The sequence below is a fragment of the Choloepus didactylus genome, chromosome 9, assembly GCF_015220235.1.
Source record: "Choloepus didactylus isolate mChoDid1 chromosome 9, mChoDid1.pri, whole genome shotgun sequence".
Lineage (NCBI taxonomy): Eukaryota > Metazoa > Chordata > Mammalia > Pilosa > Megalonychidae > Choloepus > Choloepus didactylus.
In genome coordinates, this window is record NC_051315.1 from 131,300,078 (window position 1) to 131,318,303 (window position 18,226).

An 18,226-nucleotide genomic window follows, 5' to 3' on the forward strand; every position below is an offset into this window, starting at 1 on the left:
CCCCTCGGAGCCAGGGACAGAGGCCAGCAGAGGCTGGGCAGGGCTGCAGGGGCCACCGGGGGACTGATTAGCAGCAGAGATGGCAGCCCATAAATCCCCCGGGGGCACACAGGCAGTGCCAGTCAACCCACATGCAGGCCCCTTACGGGCAATCTGCCCAGGAGGTTCGGAGACACTCCTTTTGGTTTGGGAATAAAGGAAGGGGGTGTGTTTGTCTTTGGGGTTATATGGTAAATAAAAATGCAATTAAAAGAGTGTCCCAAAGGCACTGTTCAGTGGAATGGCCCCAGCTGGCCATTCAGAGCAGGTTTGCGGTGGCCTCCGCCCAGAGGACTCTGCCCGCACCCCAGGCCAGGAAGGCAGAGAGCTGGACCCTCCTGCTGCTCCTTGTTCAGCACGCTTTGGGGAGGCTCAGCCTTGGGTCTGGGTTCTGTCCTTCTCCCTGCTCCGGAGCCAGGGTCTTGGGTTGAAAAGTGGGTGGAGGGGGAGCAGGCACAAGGCCAGGCCCCACGTGGCTTCATCCCTGTTTGTGGAGGGAGGGTCGGGTGGGAGGATTTTCTTGCACTGCCTGGATCACCCCTGATGGAGACGAGTCCTTTCTGCCCAGGCCTGTTAGACCTCTCTGCCCTCAGCTGACGGGCAGCTGGGCAACCCCGGGCAGGATGAAGGGAAGAGTGCCCGGCTCACTGCGGAGAGCTGCAGAGGCCTGGGGCTGAGCCAGGCAACTGCACCCTCCATTTGCAAGTGAAAAGAGTGTGGAAGGTCCTGATTGCATGATTAGATTTGCATTTTAGAAAGTCTGCTCTGTTGCATAGCGAGGGGATAAGGGTGTGCACACAAACACAGAGGCAGGGCAACCAGCACGAACGGAACTGTGCAAGTCTGGGCGACAGGAGGCCTTGGTGATGGAAGAATCCCTAATGCACAATTTCCAGAGTTCTTTTTTCTTCTTTTTTTTTTAATGTTTGATACTCTTGATAATCCTCTGTGCTACATTAAAAATACAAACAGTTAAAAATAAAAATATACTTGCTTTATTTACCAATTTTCTAAAAGGCAAAAAAGTCATAAAAAGACACAAGCAGCCAAACAAATATATTGCACTGGGAGAGGAAAGCTTGTTCTGCACACAAACAAACCACTTGTCCGGCAAGGCTCAGCAAGCCATTCCACGAAGTCTGGGAGCTTATTTACAAATCTCTTTAGAAACATATTAAAAAGAAGGCTCAGTTTAAAATCGAGAAAAAGTTTCCAAAACACTCACGTATGCACACATACTACAGAAAACACACAACTCGAAGCATGGCCCCATGTAAACATCGACACGGAACGCTCCTACAAGCTGACTGCTCTGCACGCCGCGAAGCTATGCAGCGGGACGATCGGTGGGGATAAATTAAATAATAAAATAATGCTGATGGTAACCTCCCACAGCAGCAGAGTGAGACAGTGTCCAGGTAACATGAAGGTAACTTCAGACTACAGTCCATCCCCGTAACTACCTGATTTCAGAGGCAGGGAGCAGCTGAGAGCATCTACTTGCCCAACACAAGCGTACACTACTACCGTATCTTGGGCATCTAAGGGTGATGTTCATTCGAAAATTAAAAAATCAACAACACGGGATTCTTGGGCTTGAGTTTATGAAAAAAATGGGGGTTAAGATTCAGCCATAAAATGGGTTTACTGTGAAAACCACCTGGGTTACATGAAGACTTCACCTACCTAGTAGCAGCTTTGCCATCAAAGAACCAGGGAAACCCTGTTCCATTCAAGCCTCTACAGGCTCAGTCCAATTTTAAGTCCGTTGTCCCATCAGTGGCAACCTATCCACACCAGGGACCATTATTAAATTTCTGCAGACAATCCTTGGGTATGTGACACCACCTGAGGCTTTGCAAAACCTAGGGAAGCCTGGCCTCCCTCTTCCCGAGAGCCAGGCTGCCCTGAAAACAGACATCAGCTGGCGGAGACCAGGAGCTGTGCCAGGCACGGTCAGCTCCATTGGAAGAATGAGGGCCGGTGCTCCAGCCCAGGGGCCCCGGGGTGGGGTGCGCACTGTGCCCCCGGCAACACAGAATGGCACGGCGTCAGCCGGCAGCTCTGCTCAGCTTGGCTGGGCCAGACTTGATGTCTGGAGGCTCCAACAGAACAAACACACATGGGTTCCAAATGTGGTGGTCAGTGCAGTCATGCCCTTATCTGCATGCCTGATTTGCAGGGGAAGCCACCCTGCAGATGACTGACTACAGATTTTTATCTTCGCATTGGTTGTCAGGGTTTGAAATGGATACAAGAACGAAGGAGAAGCACATGGAAGGGTCTTTGTGGAGATGACTCCATTTCTAGAGTTGGTAACAGAAACCACTAGACTTCTTGAGTCCACCGTGAGCATTTCAAGCTCGGTCTCTGTAAACAAAAGCCCTATCAGATCGAGGTGTTTACCACTCCTGTACCTAAAGCCAAAGCCGCCAGTCTGCCAAACTAGGCTTCGCGCCATTCAATGTGAAACATTTTGAAATAAAATTAGGAGAGGCTGTTGTCTCCATTTGGTGTGTTAAAAATTTCTAGCTCAAATAATTGACAATTTAGATAAAAAGCAGCCCTGGAGGGAGGATGGAATTTCATCTGAACATTTTCATGACATGGACAAGACTCCAATCCCAACACATCTTGGGAAGGTTCTGGAAGGCCAGTGTCCTCAGCTGAGCCACATGTGGCGTCCAGCTGTTTGTCACAGCCTGGTAGGACGCTACTGGGGTCAGCGGACGCTGGGCTCTGGCTGGGGAAGGACTTCCATGAGAGCCGAGGTGACTTCCCTCACACTCACAAGGTTTTAGAGTCTTTCTCAAGTTCAAATGGTACACTTGACTCTCTTCCCCTGTTCCCCCAAACTCTGCATTTACACTTTAGATATAAAACATATTTCTTCCCAACCTCCCCTGACTCCACAGTGTTTTAAATCACTTCTGATAAACTATGTTTTTTTCTAAAACAAAAAAGCAATATGTTTATGTGTTCATTTCCTTAGAAACAAACGGGAAGACCCTCCTCGGCCTCTTCTAAGTCCCGCCTAACGCAGGTCGCTGCCCCTCGGGGCTGGGCGGAGGGGGACTCTACGTCTTTTTTTGTCTTCCTGACCCGGGCGGTGTCCGTTTTCCCCTTCTTTGGCATCCGTCACGTCGCTGAGCCCCACAGCAGGAATGTCTTCCTTGTACCGCACACAAATGCTGCCTTTTTCCTCGTTTTCACAGTAAACACATTCCTTAAAAGAAAAGTGTGAAAATGTAACAAAAACGAGATCTCTGTTCTGCAAAAAGGAGTTCAACCCGAGGAGGGCTGCGAGGGACCGGGTGTTGGCTGGGAAGCCGCTGGCAGCGAGGCCGGGGGGACGGGCAGCCTGGGCTGTGGGACCCCCAGGGCCAGCTGCCACCTGCCCTCTGAGGGGCTGGCTATGGTGGAAGTGTATCCGCGCCGCCACCCCCCAGGAGCAACGCTGAGCTCCTGATCCCGGGACCTCAGAATGCGACCTTATCTGGAAACAGGGTCACTGCAGATGTAGTTAGTGCAGACGAGGCAGACTGCAGGTGGGGGGCCCTTGTCTGGCACGACACAGACAGTCCCCGAGGCGAGGCCAGGTGAGGACGGAGGCGGAGCATGAAGTGCTGCAGCTGCAAGTGCCAGAAGGCAAGGGGGGCTGGTGGACCACCAGAAGCTAGAGAGGCGGGAAGGAGGCTCCCCTGGCGGGGAGCAGGGCCCTGCCGGCTCCTTGCTTTCAGACTCCGGCCTCCAGGACTGTGAGATCTGCTGCGCAGCCCTAGCAAATGCAGCCGAGCGGCTCCCCTGGGCAGCACACCTGGCTCCCGCACGGCCAGGGCAGGGCTGGGGCCTTGTCTGAGAGGTGGATTTGCAGTGAGGGATGGCTGAAAGCCAGCGGCCCGGGCTCAATTTCCAGCTCTGCCTCTTTCTGCCCATGGCACCAGGAGTAGGTTACCTACCTCTTCTGATCTCAGTTTTCTAATCTGTAAAATGGGTAACAACAGGGGCCCTGTCTTGTCTGTTCATCTTCCAATTACGATCTAGGCATGTTCTAAGCACTGGGGATTCACAGTGAATGAAACAGACAAAAATCCCTGCCCCAGTGGAGCTGACCTTCTAGCAGGGAAGAGGGACAATAGATAAATGAGCCATGACGCAGTACGTTAAAAGATAAGTGCTATGTTAAAAAATAAAGCAGGGAAATGGCACAGGGCATAGAGACAGTGCGTGGAGGGCACGTGCAATTTTAATTTGGACACAGAGAAAAGGCCACAGAGAAGGTAACTCGGGTGGTTTTAAAAGATGTCCACAAATTCTTTGCCATCCCTCCCCAAGAGTGGGCTGCACTTGGGACCACGTCTAACAGAGAAATGTGGCGGAAGTTCTGGTTGGCTCACTGGCTGACGGGGGAGTCAGCTGCCGTGTTGTGAGGACACCCAAGCAGCCCTGCGGCGAGGCCTTGAGGCCTCCTGCAAACAGCTGGCGCCAACTTACAGGCACGTGAGCCAGCCGTCTCGGAAGCTGATCCTCCAAGCCTTCAGGTGACAGAAGCCCTGGTCAATATCTTGAGTTCAACCTCATGAGAGACCCTGAGCCAGAACCACCCAGAATTCCTGACCCACAGAAATTGTACATAATAATAAATGTTTACTGTTTTTACCCACTAAATATTGGAATAATTTGCTATGGAGTGACAGAGAGCCAGCACAGTGGTATGTGGATAAAGACTTCAAGGGAGCCAGAGTGAGCTGTGGGTGTAACTGAGGGAAGAGGGTTCCAAGCAGAGGGAAGGGAGAGTGCAAAGGCCCTGGGGCAGGAGGCTGCCTGGTGGAGAACAGCCAAAAGGCCAGTGTGGCTGGAGGGGGGGGGGGAGCGCAATGGGAGACGAGACGGGAGCGGGGCTAGGAGGGGTGGATGCGTACGGCTTCGCAGCCCTCGTTAGGGATATGGGGCCGGGGGAACATGACCTGACTGCAGGGGACAAGGGGGAAGTACGGCTGGGAGGCGACAACCCAGGTGGAGTCTCGGTCATTGTGCTTGCCCAGCGTGGGGGCATAGTGTGTGGGTGTGTGTGTGTGAAGAGAGTGGCTGGCTTCCATCCACCAGAAGTTGGAGCCGACAGGATCTGCTGACACACTGGATGGGGTAGGGGCAGAGGAGAGCCAGGGTGACTCCAAGGTGCTTGGCCTGAGCAACGAGAAGAATGGAGTCACCCTTGACTGAGATGCTGGAGGTGGGGCTGGAGGGGAGCTGCAGAGGAGCTGGAGGGGAGCTGGAGGAGGGGCTGGAGGGGAGCTGGAGGGGGGCTGGAGGGGGCTGGAGGGGATGGGGAGGGCTGGATGGGGGTGGGCTGGGTTTTCTCCGAGGACAACCAGAGGTCAGCTTTGGACACATCAAGCTCCAAAGGGTCTGACTGGAGGCAGACATTAGGGAATCTCTGCACACAGACGGGGAGATGGTCCCGGAGCAGGTGTAGATGGGGAGGGAAGAGGGCCCAGCACCCAGAGGGGCTCTCCTACCCTGGAGGGAGGGGAGGGGGTGTGAGCAAGGAGGCCGAGGTAGGAGCCGGCCGGGGGCACGAGCGCGGAGGCCAAGTGAAGGCGAGCTCCGCGGAGAGGGAGTTGCAGGGCAGAAAATGCTGCTAATGGGTTCTATAGAGCAAGGATTGAGAAATGGCATCAGATTCCGTCACGGGAAGACACCCTGGCCTCGACCAGAACAGTTTCCATGGCTTGGTGGGGGCGACACTGCCTGGTCGGACTCAGGAGAGGAGGAGCTGCAGCTCCCATAAGTCATCCAAACCCTCTGGAGGAAACAAGAGAAAGAAGGGGAGCGGGAGGCGGGGCTGAAGGGAAGCTGGAGGGGGGCTGGAGGGAGGGCTGGAGGGGGGCTGGAGGGGAGCTGGAGGGGAGCTGGAGGGGGGCTGGAGGGGGGCTGGAGGGGATGGGGAGGGCTGGATGGGGGTGGGCTGGAGGGGGCCCGGAGTGGAGAGCAGTATCCCTGGGCCACTTGTGAGGATGATTTGAGCAAAGGGCCGACTGCACTCTGGCCCCTCCCTGGTGAGAACCTAAGAGCGGCCACTTATTATTCCCACCATTATTTGTCTGTGTAGATTTTGAGGGTTTGTGACAGAAGTTTTATGTGTGCGTTTGTTGTTGCTGTTGGTTTTAATACAGAGTAGAACTGCAAGAAAGAAAATAAATTCAAATTCCAGCAAGCCGTGGAATTGCAGATATTCAGAAGACCTGTTTGCAAACGATATTGAAAAGCCCCTGGAAGAAAGTTCGTTGAAGACTTAACAGGTAAGGCTGCAGGACCTTCTCTTTTGAATACTTTTTAAACGTTGGAATAGTTTTAGATTTGCAGCAAAGGCTCAGAGGCATCCTGAGAGTGCCCATCATGGGGCCTTTTCACCCAGGGCCAGAAAAGGATTTAGGTGAACTTACCGCCACGTGGATGGCTGTGGGCAGCCTGCCCGCCCGCACCCAAGGGTGGACCTCTCGCAGCTCCTGCTTCTGGGCCTCTGTGAACCGGGGCTGGAATTTCTGCAGTAGTTTCAGCTTCTCTCTGTCCTCCTTCAAAACTGATTCCAAGTTTCTTAAAAAAATATTTAGAAATAGGTAATTTTCAGAATGTCGTAGGAGGGTTTTTTTTTAGAGTCCATTTTCTACCTCAATATTACTCATGTAGTTTTAGATGATTTTGTTCCTTTTCATTTGAAAGAAACTATTTTATTTATTTAATAACACCTATTTAACGTTACAATCTCTCCGATAAATCACCTGCAGTTTTTCTACTAAAATGACAACGTCGTGATTCTAGTTCTTCTTTAACTTGGCCCTGTAGTGGGGTACCCTGTAGACGCCACCGACACCCCTCGGGTGTGGCTCTGCCCAGTGTCAAACCCGGGAGGCTCTTCCTGAGGACAGGGCAGGTGGAACAGCCTTCCCCTCCCCCAGGTGGAGACCCGGAGACCCGGCTGAGTCACAGGGGGTGATCCAGCACCCCCCTCCCTTCCTTCCCCTCCAGAACGGTCCGTCCCTACAGAGGGGACACGTCTGTTAAAGTGGCCACATATGAAGTCAGGACCTGGGTCAGACTGGTGACCTTGGGCTGGTCGCCTCCTGTGACTCTCGGCCTCTCCATCTCTAAAACACCCACACACGTACAACACACTCACACCCCACGCCCAGCTCCCCACCCCAAGCATACATGCATGCCCATGCCTGCACACACACATGCACACCCCATGCACACGTGCATAGCCACACCTGTCTGCACACATTTGCACCCCACGCCCATCCTCACACCCATGGATACATGCATGCACTCACCCCTCCGAGCACACATGCTGGCACATGCTTGTACACATGCACATCCACATATGCACACACATCCACACACAACCCATACACACACACCTCATGAGTACACACATGCACTCACACCTCCATGTACACACACTCCCACACTTCCCACGCACACCCGCCTGCACGCTCACACACACACACCCTCCCTGTCTATCCCACAGGGTTACTGGGCAACAAAGAACACACACGGTGGCACAAATGCCTTGTGAACGCCAAGGCCACCCCCTGGAGGTGCCACCCGGCACGGCTCCCCTGCAGCCCGCAGGCCCCTGCTAGGACCAGAGCGCCCCCCACAGTGCCCGGGCCTCCCATCGGGGCCCTGCCTTTCGTGGCCGCGCTCCTTCAGCTAGGCTAAGATGAAGCTCCTGGGGACGCGCCCCAGCCTGCCTGGTGGCCTGGCCGCACCTGGCAGATCCTTAACCTGGGCCCTTGGTGGGTTCGTGGGGAAAAGTCGAGGGGTTACCGGGAAGGCATCTGATAGGTCATCATGACGCCGCCATCCGTGTTGGCCATCAGCAGCCAGACGGGGTCCTGGAGTGTGCGCTTGAGGATGCACTGGCTGTCCTCCGTGGCCGCACTCATCCGTGCACCGCAATTATTCTCTGAAGAGTTAATGCTGCCGAAATACTTGCGGGTGTGACTTGTGTCACTGCTGCCTGTAATAACACCAAGCAGAGGATCAGAACTAGATTGAACTTTATATGCCACGGTTATCAGTAGTTACAACTGCAGGGAGCTGACGGGTGCCCTTAGGTGATGGTGCCTCTGATGGTGGACTTTTCCCTTCTCTTGCCAATTCTGGAATGATCTGGGTAATTAACACACAGGACTTCAGCTGGTGCCACGAGAGGATTCTCTACTGAAAAGGCACCAAAAAGCCAGGGCAGATCAAGTGAGTTCAAGTGGGTACATGTCTCGAGAATCTTGTGGTTTTTTTCCCAAAATGCAAAAACTATTTCTGACTAAGTGAGGACCACAGAGGACTGTAGTAGCAGCCTCACTCGGGATGCTACGGCCTGCACAGCCCTCTCCCCGACTCGGGTGTGGGCGCCGTGACCTGCCTGTCCCACTTCTGGCTGCGTCACAGCCCAGCGACCCAGAACCCAGAGAATCCGAGGTGGCGGAGGCCCCGCTCCCGGACAGGGCCGAGCCAGTGGCCGAGCAGAGGTCTTCGTTCAGCAAGAGGTCAAGCAGGTCGCTGGACGTGGAGAGGGCGTCGCTGTTGTGGGCATCGGTGGGCTGGCGGAGCTGCAGGCAGAGGGAGAAACTGTGGCTGCTCGTGGAGACGGCCAGTGCCACGGAGGACGAGGTGGGTGCGAGGGGGTGGGGAGAGCTGTAGGCAGCTGATCCCAACGAGGCCCTGGGAGCCACAGTAAGGGGCAGACCCTGAGGACAATAACCACTCCCTTCACGTGCCAACCAAGGAGGCAGCCAAACAAACAGAGTACTTGGTTACTGGGAGGGCAGTAAGTTTTGCTGATGGTCCATAAAGGCCATCTAATTAAATCTGATGCCAGAGGAGTGACACTGACGTACCACGATTCTTGGATTCCAGCAGGGAATCCTCTGCTGTCCCACCTTCTTTGTGGGCAGCCAACATGGAATCAGTAAAATGCCTTCACAGCACCCAAAGGCCCCCCTCCAATGGGGGTGCTCAGCAGTGACAGGGTGCAGGCCAGTGGGAGGGGGAGCTCCTTGGGAATTAGGGGGGACTTGGCCTGGGGACGTCCCCGCGGTAGGCCCAGACCCCCAAGGGCCACAAGGAGGCCTCTTGGAAGAGCTCACTCCAGCTTACGAGGTCCCACTTCCTCTTCCCGGAGCCCTTTCAGACCCCAGCAGAGGCAGAGAACCCCAACACTGCTCCCTTCTTCTGAGCACCTGCGGGCTGCACCTCTCCAGCCACGCTCTTTGGGAAACACAGGTTTGACTGGATGCGAGGTGACAATTTCACTAACCGGATGAGAGTACACACCAGTTCCCCGACGGCTGACCCCAGGCTTCAATCAGAGGTGCGCCTCATAATGTCTCCTATTTCATCTACTAATTGTGCTTTATCTCTAAAATACTCATCTACAAATCTGAGGCCCATAAACCTTCCCAACGAACCCTGACCGTGCATTCCTGCGCGCAATCCATCTGCTTTGTTCAGCACCCAAAAGATAAAAAGCTCCAAATAGCCTCCTCAGAGAGAGACTGGTTTAACCAAAAGGGTCATTTCTACCACGTGGCCTCAGGCTGACATTTTAACCCCTGCGCCCCGGGGGGTCCTTACCACAGGAGGCGCCTGAGGCGGGCGGCCCCGTGCCATGCCAGCCTGGCATTCAGTGCCGTTGGGGGCCTCCTCCAGCTGCAGCAGGTTGAGCTGCAGGGGCGAGCTGCCGCGGGACTGGAAGAGCGGCGAGGCCCTGCCTACGGTCCCGGCAGCCGGCGGCATGGGGAGCAGGGTCCGGCCCGGGGGCGTCTCGGCGGCGGGCAGGGGCTGGCCGGGGCAGGGGGGCACGGGCAGGCCCGGTGGCGCGGCGGGGAAGGGGAAGCCGGGGACCACGAAGGCCATGACCGGGGCCGCGGGCGCCGGGAACACGGGCAGCGGGAAGGCGGCCACCGGGCCGGGGAAGGGTGCCGCGGGGCGGCTGGGCTGGGATGGCGCCCAGGCCGTGGCGCTGAGGCCCACAAGCGGGGGCTGTGGGGGTGCCGGCCCCCCAGACGCCGAGCTCTTGGAGGACCTGCTGGGCCTGGCCCGTTTGGTCTTCAGCTTTCTGTTCTTCCCAGTTTTTTTCCAAGATGACTCGATCCCAAAAGTACTTCTTAATCCAGGAGCAGCTACAATCATGGGAAAATAACCAGAGTTAACATACATAGATGTGATTCCTATGAGGTCAAGTCTCAGAGACAGAATTTTAGAAACTTGAAAGCACCCTTGAGTTCAAGGCCTGCGGTTTCCAATAGGTCCACCTAGGGCTTTTCACTGATCCTCAGCAAAATGAGACAAGTCAGAGCAAAAACGGGCAGCTTTTCAAAAACTGAATTCATTCCATAAAAAAGGCCAGAATGATAGTGATCATAAGTGGTAGGAAAATGGTTTTATATGTCTAAGTGGAAAGCTGGCAAGTCAACGGGGCTCCCCAATATTTGGTGAAAAATACTGGTTTCTGAAATCCAAAAGAACCACTGAACTCATTTGACTTTCTTTTTCAATTTTACCTTCTTTTTCAATTTTAAGTTGCGGTGGGGCACTCTTTCAATCTTTCTCTCTATTGTACCCTACAAAGAGATGTTTCCTATCTCAACCGTCAAATAAAGTGACTGTACCAGGAGAGGAAGTGAGAGGGCTGAAGGGAGCGTTTGCTCTGTGTGTGGGACCAATCTCCCCCTCGCCGGAAGGTGGGGCCTCGGCTGACAGTAGGTTGGATGCCGCGGCACATCCCTGGTGCCCTCTGTGGGGACGGGCTGGTGCTGGTTGTGCCAGGCCTTGGTGGGTGTCTCTGGACAATGGGATGCATTCCAGGAAACGCCAGGTATTTCCTCAGGTCTGTAAGGTAACGGGCTCCTGCAGCAGGTGTGAGACACATCCCGACCAGCCTCTGAGACGTGCTGAAGGTGCACAGGCCAGCCCAAGGCAGACTGCTGGAGTGGACGGAGGTTTTGCATTCTGGACTCTGATGTGCCTCCTACAGGAAAGCTATCCCCTGAGGGCACCAGAAGCTGAAGCCCTGGACCCCTGGGACCCTGAGCAGGGCTGCTGTGGACAGCTGTGCAGTCTGTGCACTGTGCAAACCGCCAGGTCAAGGAGGCGGGCAGGAGATGGAACTCTGCACCAGGCCAGGTAACAGGGTGGGCCTTCCCAGGGCGGGAAGGGGCAGCATTTTCTAATTCCCACAGAGGCTGGCAGCAACCCTGAATCTGGGGAAGTGGGAAAAAAAGGAAAGGGGTGATAGGACACCTCCTTCAGGAGGCTACTAGTCTCTTCCATTTCTCAGACATTCCCAGAGAAGTGTCTGCCCAAGGAAGATGATGAGGAGGTGAGTCCTTGGTGGCATGTGTGTCTCTGGGGCTCCCCAGCTCAGATCCCCCTGCCAAGGTCCAGGGAGCTGAAAAATGGTGGCATCTGTGGGGCCTGGGAGGGTGGCTGGGGGGGGGGGGGCAGGCTCCTGGCCCAGAAAAGGGGACAAAGCAGCCAGTCTGTTCTGCTCCATCCTTGACCTTAGACTGCCTGGTGGCTCTTGGCCTAAAGGGGAGCTTAATGTACCCAAGGCCCTGCCTGGCTTTGCAAGCCACAGCCAGGCCCTGCAGACAGCCCTTGGGGAGTGTCAGCCTGGGTTCCCCTGGCTCTAAGTGCTCACAGCACCATGCTCGGGCTCAGGGGGTGAACTAGTTTGTGGCCCAGCTGGTGCTCCCAGGGTCCCGCCTGGGTGGGCTGGTGTGTGGTTGTGCGTATGTGCGTGGGGGGGCTCCTCACCAGGTAACGAATGGCTTTACTGCTTGACCTGCAGCATCGAGACTGCCCCGACCCGCGTTCCATGGGGACAGGGCCCTTGCTTGGAGATCATCTATAGCACGAGACCACGTCCATGAGAGGGCCCCACAACCTGGGGGGCTCCACAGCAGCGGACCATGCTGTTCGTGAGGTTCCCACAGCTATCTGACAAGTCAGCGTTTCCTAAGCTGGGGACACTGCACGTTTTGAAAGCAGCATGGGACCCACTACCACTAAGAAGAGTTTTCTGAAAACCCACGTGTAATTCAGGAATTACTAGCTACTCACTTCGCTCGCTCAGCGGCCCCTTGGATCCTTCTTGTAGGTAATAATGGCAGCGAGACTGGAAAACGTTGCGTCTCCTTACTTCCTTGAACTTATGCAGAAAGCTCTGCTCCTCCTTCAGGGTGTGAGCCGCCAGCACTTCCTTGGTGAGGCCCAGCTGCGCCAAGGGCTCCTGGTCGGGGCTGAGGCTGCGGCTCGGGGCAGGGCCGGCCCGGCCCTCCAGGGACTCGGCCCCACTCGTGGCATCTTCTATCATTTCTGTAAAAGGAGATCAGAGACCTGCTGAGCTGCACGTGCCCCAAAGCAGACAAGATTTATATATGAGCAAGATACATACATTATGTATAAATTACTGCAGGGTGCTCATGGCAGGAGGACGAGACTCTACCTGCTCATTTACTTTCTGACAAAGTTAAGTGAGAGGCAACATGCAACAAAGAGCCCTGATGGCCTGGTGGGCTCAGGAATCAGTGTTCTGAGGAAACAGAAATTTGGGGTACCCTGGGGTTTCACTCTCTGCTGTTCAAGATATTCCTAAGGCATCCTTAACTTTTGAAAACAAAACAAAGACATGATATGTCTTTCCTGGTTCAAGACCCCAGGGTGGGCTTCATACAGCTGTGACCATAGCTGGGCACAGACGGCACAGGAGACAGGAGGGGCCCCCCGGACCCTCTGGAGAGGGAGGGCTTGGGGCTGAATCTTTGATAGGCCCTTCCCCCCCATCATTTCCTGCTTCCTAGTAAAGAGCCAATTCAGTAAGGAACAAATTTGTTTTAATCAGTATTCTGAAGGAGAAAATCCAGCGATGAATGCTCTTGGTTGTGACTCTTGTTACAACCTGTACCTGTTCACCTGTCCTGTCCTTACCTTCTGCTGGGAGGGTTGCAGAAGGTGGTTAAGGGGAGGACAAGAGTGGGCAGGGGGAAGGCAACCCCATCTGGGGAAGTGGGGGGAGGCCCCTGACCCCGTGTTAGCTCAGTCCTGAGCCCAGGTGGCCTGTGACCCACCTGCCCACCACCACCACGAGGGGGCGCCCGAGCGAAGCGGCGGGGCACAGGTGCGCGGCCCGCAGCCCCAGGTGCTCTGGATTTCCGGCCCAGCCTCGCCTGGCCTTAGATAAGCTTATTTTAAGTTATGCCACTAGCGCTCTCACCAGGAAACCCGTGCGCATACCTAGCTCTGGCTGTGGCTTCTTGTCCCCGACATGCACGATGGTGCTGCTGTAGCTGCACTGGCTGGTGAGGGACGCCATGCTTTCCGCCTTGCCAGGCAGCACCAGGGGGGCGAAGCGAGCGCCCACGTCTGCGTGGCTGTTCACCTCCGGGGGCTCCAGCAGAGCCGTGTGCACCAGCGCCACCGCCCCTTCATACGAGGAAACAGGACCAAGCATCAAGGACCCCGTAAAAATGGACCACTCGACCATAAAGTCCGTCTGTCTAGCCAGCTCACTGCTACCCCCGTGGATGTGCAGGCCGCGCCGCCCATCCCCAAGACGCGTGGCCTCCGGCGTGTGGCCACCCACAGGGGGGAGGGCGAGGAGACAGCTGTGAAATCCCAACCCCCCTGGGACCCGGCACGGGCAGCAGGCCTTTCTGGGTGAGGGCCCTGCCTAGAGCCGGGCGCCGTGCAGACCCCTGGGGAGCTCCCGGTCAGGGGCCGGGAAGGTGTTCACGTCTCCGTAGGCTGGGGCACATTCCCGCACTATGAGGGCCACTGGCTTTCTGCCTCTTTCAACAACAGGACGCCCCGTTTCTCATCCCGGCCATGGCTAGCAGCAACACCCACGATGTCGGAGCAGCCCGAGGGCTCATCTGAGGTGACATTCGCAGGCACCTGCCCCTCTCCACATACTCTCTGGAAATGGGGCCTGCCCTAAAAAGACAGCATGAGGGCAGGAGCTCAGGGGAATTCCCTGGGCCTCCAGTGGCCCTCGCGGGTTCCTGTTCTCCAAGCAGGAGGCTCCACAGAGACTCCCTTTACCTCCAGCTTGGAGGAAGGATGCTGATTTGAACTCCTTGGAACATCTTAAAAGCAGCTGACGTATACTTTTATCAGCCGGAGCCATTCAGAGTTACTGTGAGAGGGGCAAAGTGGCACTTCCGGTGCACTGGGGAGGGGCTGAGGCACGACACAGCCAACAGCTGGAAGCCATAACTACCTGCGGGCTGCAGCCCCGTGCTGCCCGTGGCCTTGCGCTTATCGCTGGAGTTCAGCGTGGGGATATTTGCCGGGGACTCACACTTCCTCTTGAGTCTGGCGGCCTCGCTGCAGCTCTCCAGGTACCTGTGCAGGCATTTGTAAAGCTTCATCCATCGCCAGAGGCTGGGGCAGGGGGAGCAGGGGAAGGGAAGGCTGGAAGGTGAGTGTACCTGAGGACGCTGTCCAGACAGCTAATTTGTTGGTAGGAGCAGGCGGGCTGGTCCCTGCAGGCCAGCTCCTCTGCAAAGCCCACCTTGGGCAGGCTGGCACTGCCACTGTCTCTTTCTGCAGCTGAGACGGCGTTCAGCTGAACAGGGGAGCTACTTTGCACTTCTGGAATAATGACAAAATAGCTCTTTCATCTATTAATACTCCCCTCCTCCCCACAAAGAGTACAGTCTATATTTACAAAGCATTTCAATTCCTCCTAAAGATAAGGCTGGGGGCCCAGAATATGCTTTGCAGACATGAAAACCCAGGGACAGCCCGATGCCCAGGTGGCCTGCTGCTCTCTGGGCCGCAGTGGTGGGTGGGGCCAGGTCTTACTTGCGCTCCTCAAACTTCCAGGGCAGGAAGACCCTGGCACTTTACGTTCAATAAAGGATGCATCTCTTCCAATGCAGCCCCACGGTAATGACAGTGTGTGTCCTGTGTCTCTCGCTGTGGAGCCTTCTAGTCTATTCCCACTCGCACCACCCACTCCGGGTGCCTGACTCCCCAGGTCCAGCTCACTTGTGCGTGCCCAGCACCCAGCACAGAGCTGAGCACCCAGCACAGAGCTGAGCATGCAGCATGCCCACCAAGGGCAGATGCACACCTGCGCACCCCCAAGGCCAAGAGGCCTGGCCATGCCATGTCTGGGCAGGGGGAGGTGCGGGGCAGATGGGATGAGTCCTTTTGCCCCAGGGAGGCTTTCTGGAGGAGGTCAGGCCTGAGCTCAAAGGATGAGTGAGAGCCGCCAAGGGAAGACAGCTGGGTAGCATGTGTGCACCCACATGTGTGCAGGTGCATGTGAGTGTGTGCACTTGTGTGCAGAGAGCCCAGATGAGGCAAAGCCTGAAGGTGTGAAGCCGCACGGGTGGCGTCGGCAGTCAGGCGGTGCAGGCTGGAGAGGGAGGGGTGGGCTCTGGCCTCTCGGGGACAGGCCTCCCATGCTGCTGGGGTCCCCGTGAGTCCTAGCAGTGAAGCTGGCACTTTCACCTTCAGCAGGTGTGCAGGACAGTCAAGCAGAACTCTCCTGGAGACAGCTGTGTGTGTGAATGCACGTGTTCACATGAATATGCATGGGCACACATGTGTGCACAACCATGTGCACGTGTGCACGCCGTGGGCCTCCAAGTGGAAGCTCCAGGAGAACGAGGAGCCTGGGCCAAGCTCCTGGGATGCCCAGCAGTAGGCTGGGGTTCCCTCCTATCAGCCTCCTACCAGCCTGCTGGGGCCTCTGGCACCCAGCGCGGTAAGGAACACCTACAGGGCTGAATAAACCAACGCCGCTCTAGCCTTCTCTCCCCAAGGACGTGAGCTCTGTGGATGCAGGAAGGGGACTGCAGGGTGCATTGTTTAAAAATCAGTGGACATGTCCTCTGTCATCCAGAGTGGAAACCGCATCTGGCCCCTCTTTCCACCTTGCCCTACCAAAGCTTTGTTATGTAAATGTTGAATGTATTATTATTATTTTCTTTTACCTGTTACAATTTTTCTCTTTTGTTCTCCAGATTCAAGAGAATAATGACTTTTGCTTTTGGCCTTGTTACCATTTTTACAAACTGCCTTGAAGAAAAACAAAATGAACACATTATTGAAGACATGCTCCACATACTAGTAAATCTTACAGAAAAGCTAAAACAATTTCCAGCAACCTGGAAGAAAATTCTGTATAAAAAATCCAAGAGCTGCAGAGCAAGATAAAACTTTTGATAACCCTAAAGAATAAAAATAAAATAAAATGACACATTGCATTTTCTTCTTTCCGTCCTATGGTTTATATAGTTTATAGCTTCCGTTTGCTTGATTTACCAGCTTTAAAAATTGTCCTCCAAACCCTTAAGTGTAGTTTTTGGCTGCTTCACCTCTTAGGAGAAGTATAAGTCTCCTGGAGTACTAAGGGCTTTTTAGCTCTGCGAGGAGGGGTGCAGCGGCAGCCGCGGGGTGGCGGGGAGGGCGCGCCGGGCACGTACTGGTCTCCTGCGGCGCGCGTCCTCGTGGCCATTGCTGTCGCTGGAGGAGGTCTGGCTCATGAGGGGCTCGTGGGACCCGTTGCTGCCCAGGCTCCCGTAGCCGCTGGAGCCGCTGTGCGGGACGGGCTGAGGAGGGAGCAGACAGAGCGCTCAGGGGCCGGGCGCGCGGGCAGGGTCCCGAGAAGGGGGAGGGTCCCGGGGAAGGGGGGCTCCGGCGGCCCGGGGAGCGGCGCAGCACCCGGGGAGGGGCCCAGCTGGCCCGGCCAAGCTCCCTGTGGAGCTGCGCGGCGGGCTCGGTCCCCACACCGCCCCACTTCACTGGTCGGCGACCCGCCCCAGGTCGGTCCGCGGTTCGTCCCCGGGCATCTGGCTCCAGAGGCGGAGCTGCAGCCCCCACCCCACTGGATGTCCCCAGACAGGCAGCACCTGCCACCTGCCATCCCTACACTACTGACGCCCCCGAGGCCTGGCACTGGGTGGGGTGACGCTAGTCTCTCGGGCGCGCTCTGTCCCCAGGGACAGAGGGATAAGCTTTCGCAGGCCACTCCTGGGTGCCGGTCGCCGCGCTCCCTGGATGTGGCGCACACCCCGCAGCGTGACACATCCCGCGGGACCGCGCAGAAGGCGGGCGCCCCTGGCTGGGGACCGAGTCGGAGCGTGGGGTCTGGGCCGGTTCTCGGGCGCTCGCCCCAAGGGTGCAAGGCCGGGGCCACACAGAGCTGGGTGCTCTTGGCCGTCTCGGGGACAGCCACGCGGGGACAGAACAGAGGACAGTAGAGCGCGCCCGGGAAGAGCGTGAACTGCGGGGCGGGGGTGGGGTGGGGCGGGGCGCTGCAGGTAACCCCACCTGCAGCAACAGCCTGTAGATCTGCTCCGTGAGCTCCTGAACGCCGGGGTGCAGGGCCTTCTCCTCCACGCACCTGGGAGCCGCAAACACGTCCTCGTTTAAAGGGCCCCTGCACGGGTGAGTTTGTCTCCATTAGACTCGGCTCCAGCCCCGGCCCTGCGAGTAACCCCACACTGCTCGGCCCCACCTCCTCCCTGTGCCTCCTCACCTCCCCTCAAACCACTCGCCCCCAGGCCCCCGGCCACTGAACTTGGAGAGTGAGGCCCTTCCCCAGCGGTAGGGGCAGGAGGTGACCCAGTTCCCCCTGCCCTTGGCCCTGACCTCTCCGCCTGGTGGGGAAATGGGCAGGCCCGGATCCACCTGCTGCAGACACCCCACCCCACTCACACCCTGACTCGGTGTCTCCCGATGATGAAGGAAATCTTCCGGCTCCACGGGTTGATGAAGCTGGACCAGCTGGTGTCCAGCGTGACGTACTCCCCGTTGCGGGCGCGGAACCGAATGGGAGAGTAGTCGAAAGGCTGCCCGCCCGACTGCAGGACTGGGGGAGGGAAGGGCGGGAGCGAGGAAGAGCAGTGTCGGCAGTGCCCGAGAGGACACGTCAAGATGCACACCCGCACACATCATTTGAAAAGAAGAGCTCTCGCCCCTCTTCAAACCCACTGCGCCCAAGGCTCTGTTTCCACTCTCAATTATACTATGGGGTCGAGACCTTCCAGGGTCCCCCTCTCCTAGGCTGGATTTAACTGAAGACACCCCCCCACCACCCGTGGTCTTATCCAGGTGGGGGCAGGACCACCCAGTCCACGCACCCGGCCAGAAGGGAGCCCAG

At 56.5% G+C, this 18,226-nt stretch overlaps 1 protein-coding gene across 3 annotated transcripts in view; it reads right to left on the reverse strand.

Annotated features, from left to right (window-relative positions):
- Positions 1-1,011: 1,011 nt before the first annotated feature.
- The window catches only part of PER2 (period circadian regulator 2), a 38,928-nt gene continuing 21,713 nt past the window's right edge, over positions 1,012-18,226 (reverse strand). For 2 of the 3 annotated variants that reach the window (XM_037849250.1, XM_037849251.1), the window contains exons 11-23: positions 17,782-17,935; positions 17,395-17,503; positions 16,548-16,673; positions 16,056-16,140; positions 14,541-14,703; positions 14,330-14,454; positions 13,345-13,533; positions 12,172-12,426; positions 9,682-10,229; positions 8,467-8,657; positions 7,873-8,061; positions 6,486-6,636; positions 1,012-3,265 (exon numbers count right to left, since the gene is read on the reverse strand). In XM_037849250.1, coding sequence (XP_037705178.1) covers positions 3,074-3,265; positions 6,486-6,636; positions 7,873-8,061; positions 8,467-8,657; positions 9,682-10,229; positions 12,172-12,426; positions 13,345-13,533; positions 14,330-14,454; positions 14,541-14,703; positions 16,056-16,140; positions 16,548-16,673; positions 17,395-17,503; positions 17,782-17,935 — 2,477 coding nt within the window. In that variant the 3' untranslated portion in view covers positions 1,012-3,073. Of the gene's footprint in view, positions 3,266-6,485; positions 6,637-7,872; positions 8,062-8,466; positions 8,658-9,681; positions 10,230-10,718; positions 10,957-12,171; positions 12,427-13,344; positions 13,534-14,329; positions 14,455-14,540; positions 14,704-16,055; positions 16,141-16,547; positions 16,674-17,394; positions 17,504-17,781; positions 17,936-18,226 lie in introns of those variants that run through there. The other variant, XM_037849252.1, reaches the window with a different exon arrangement.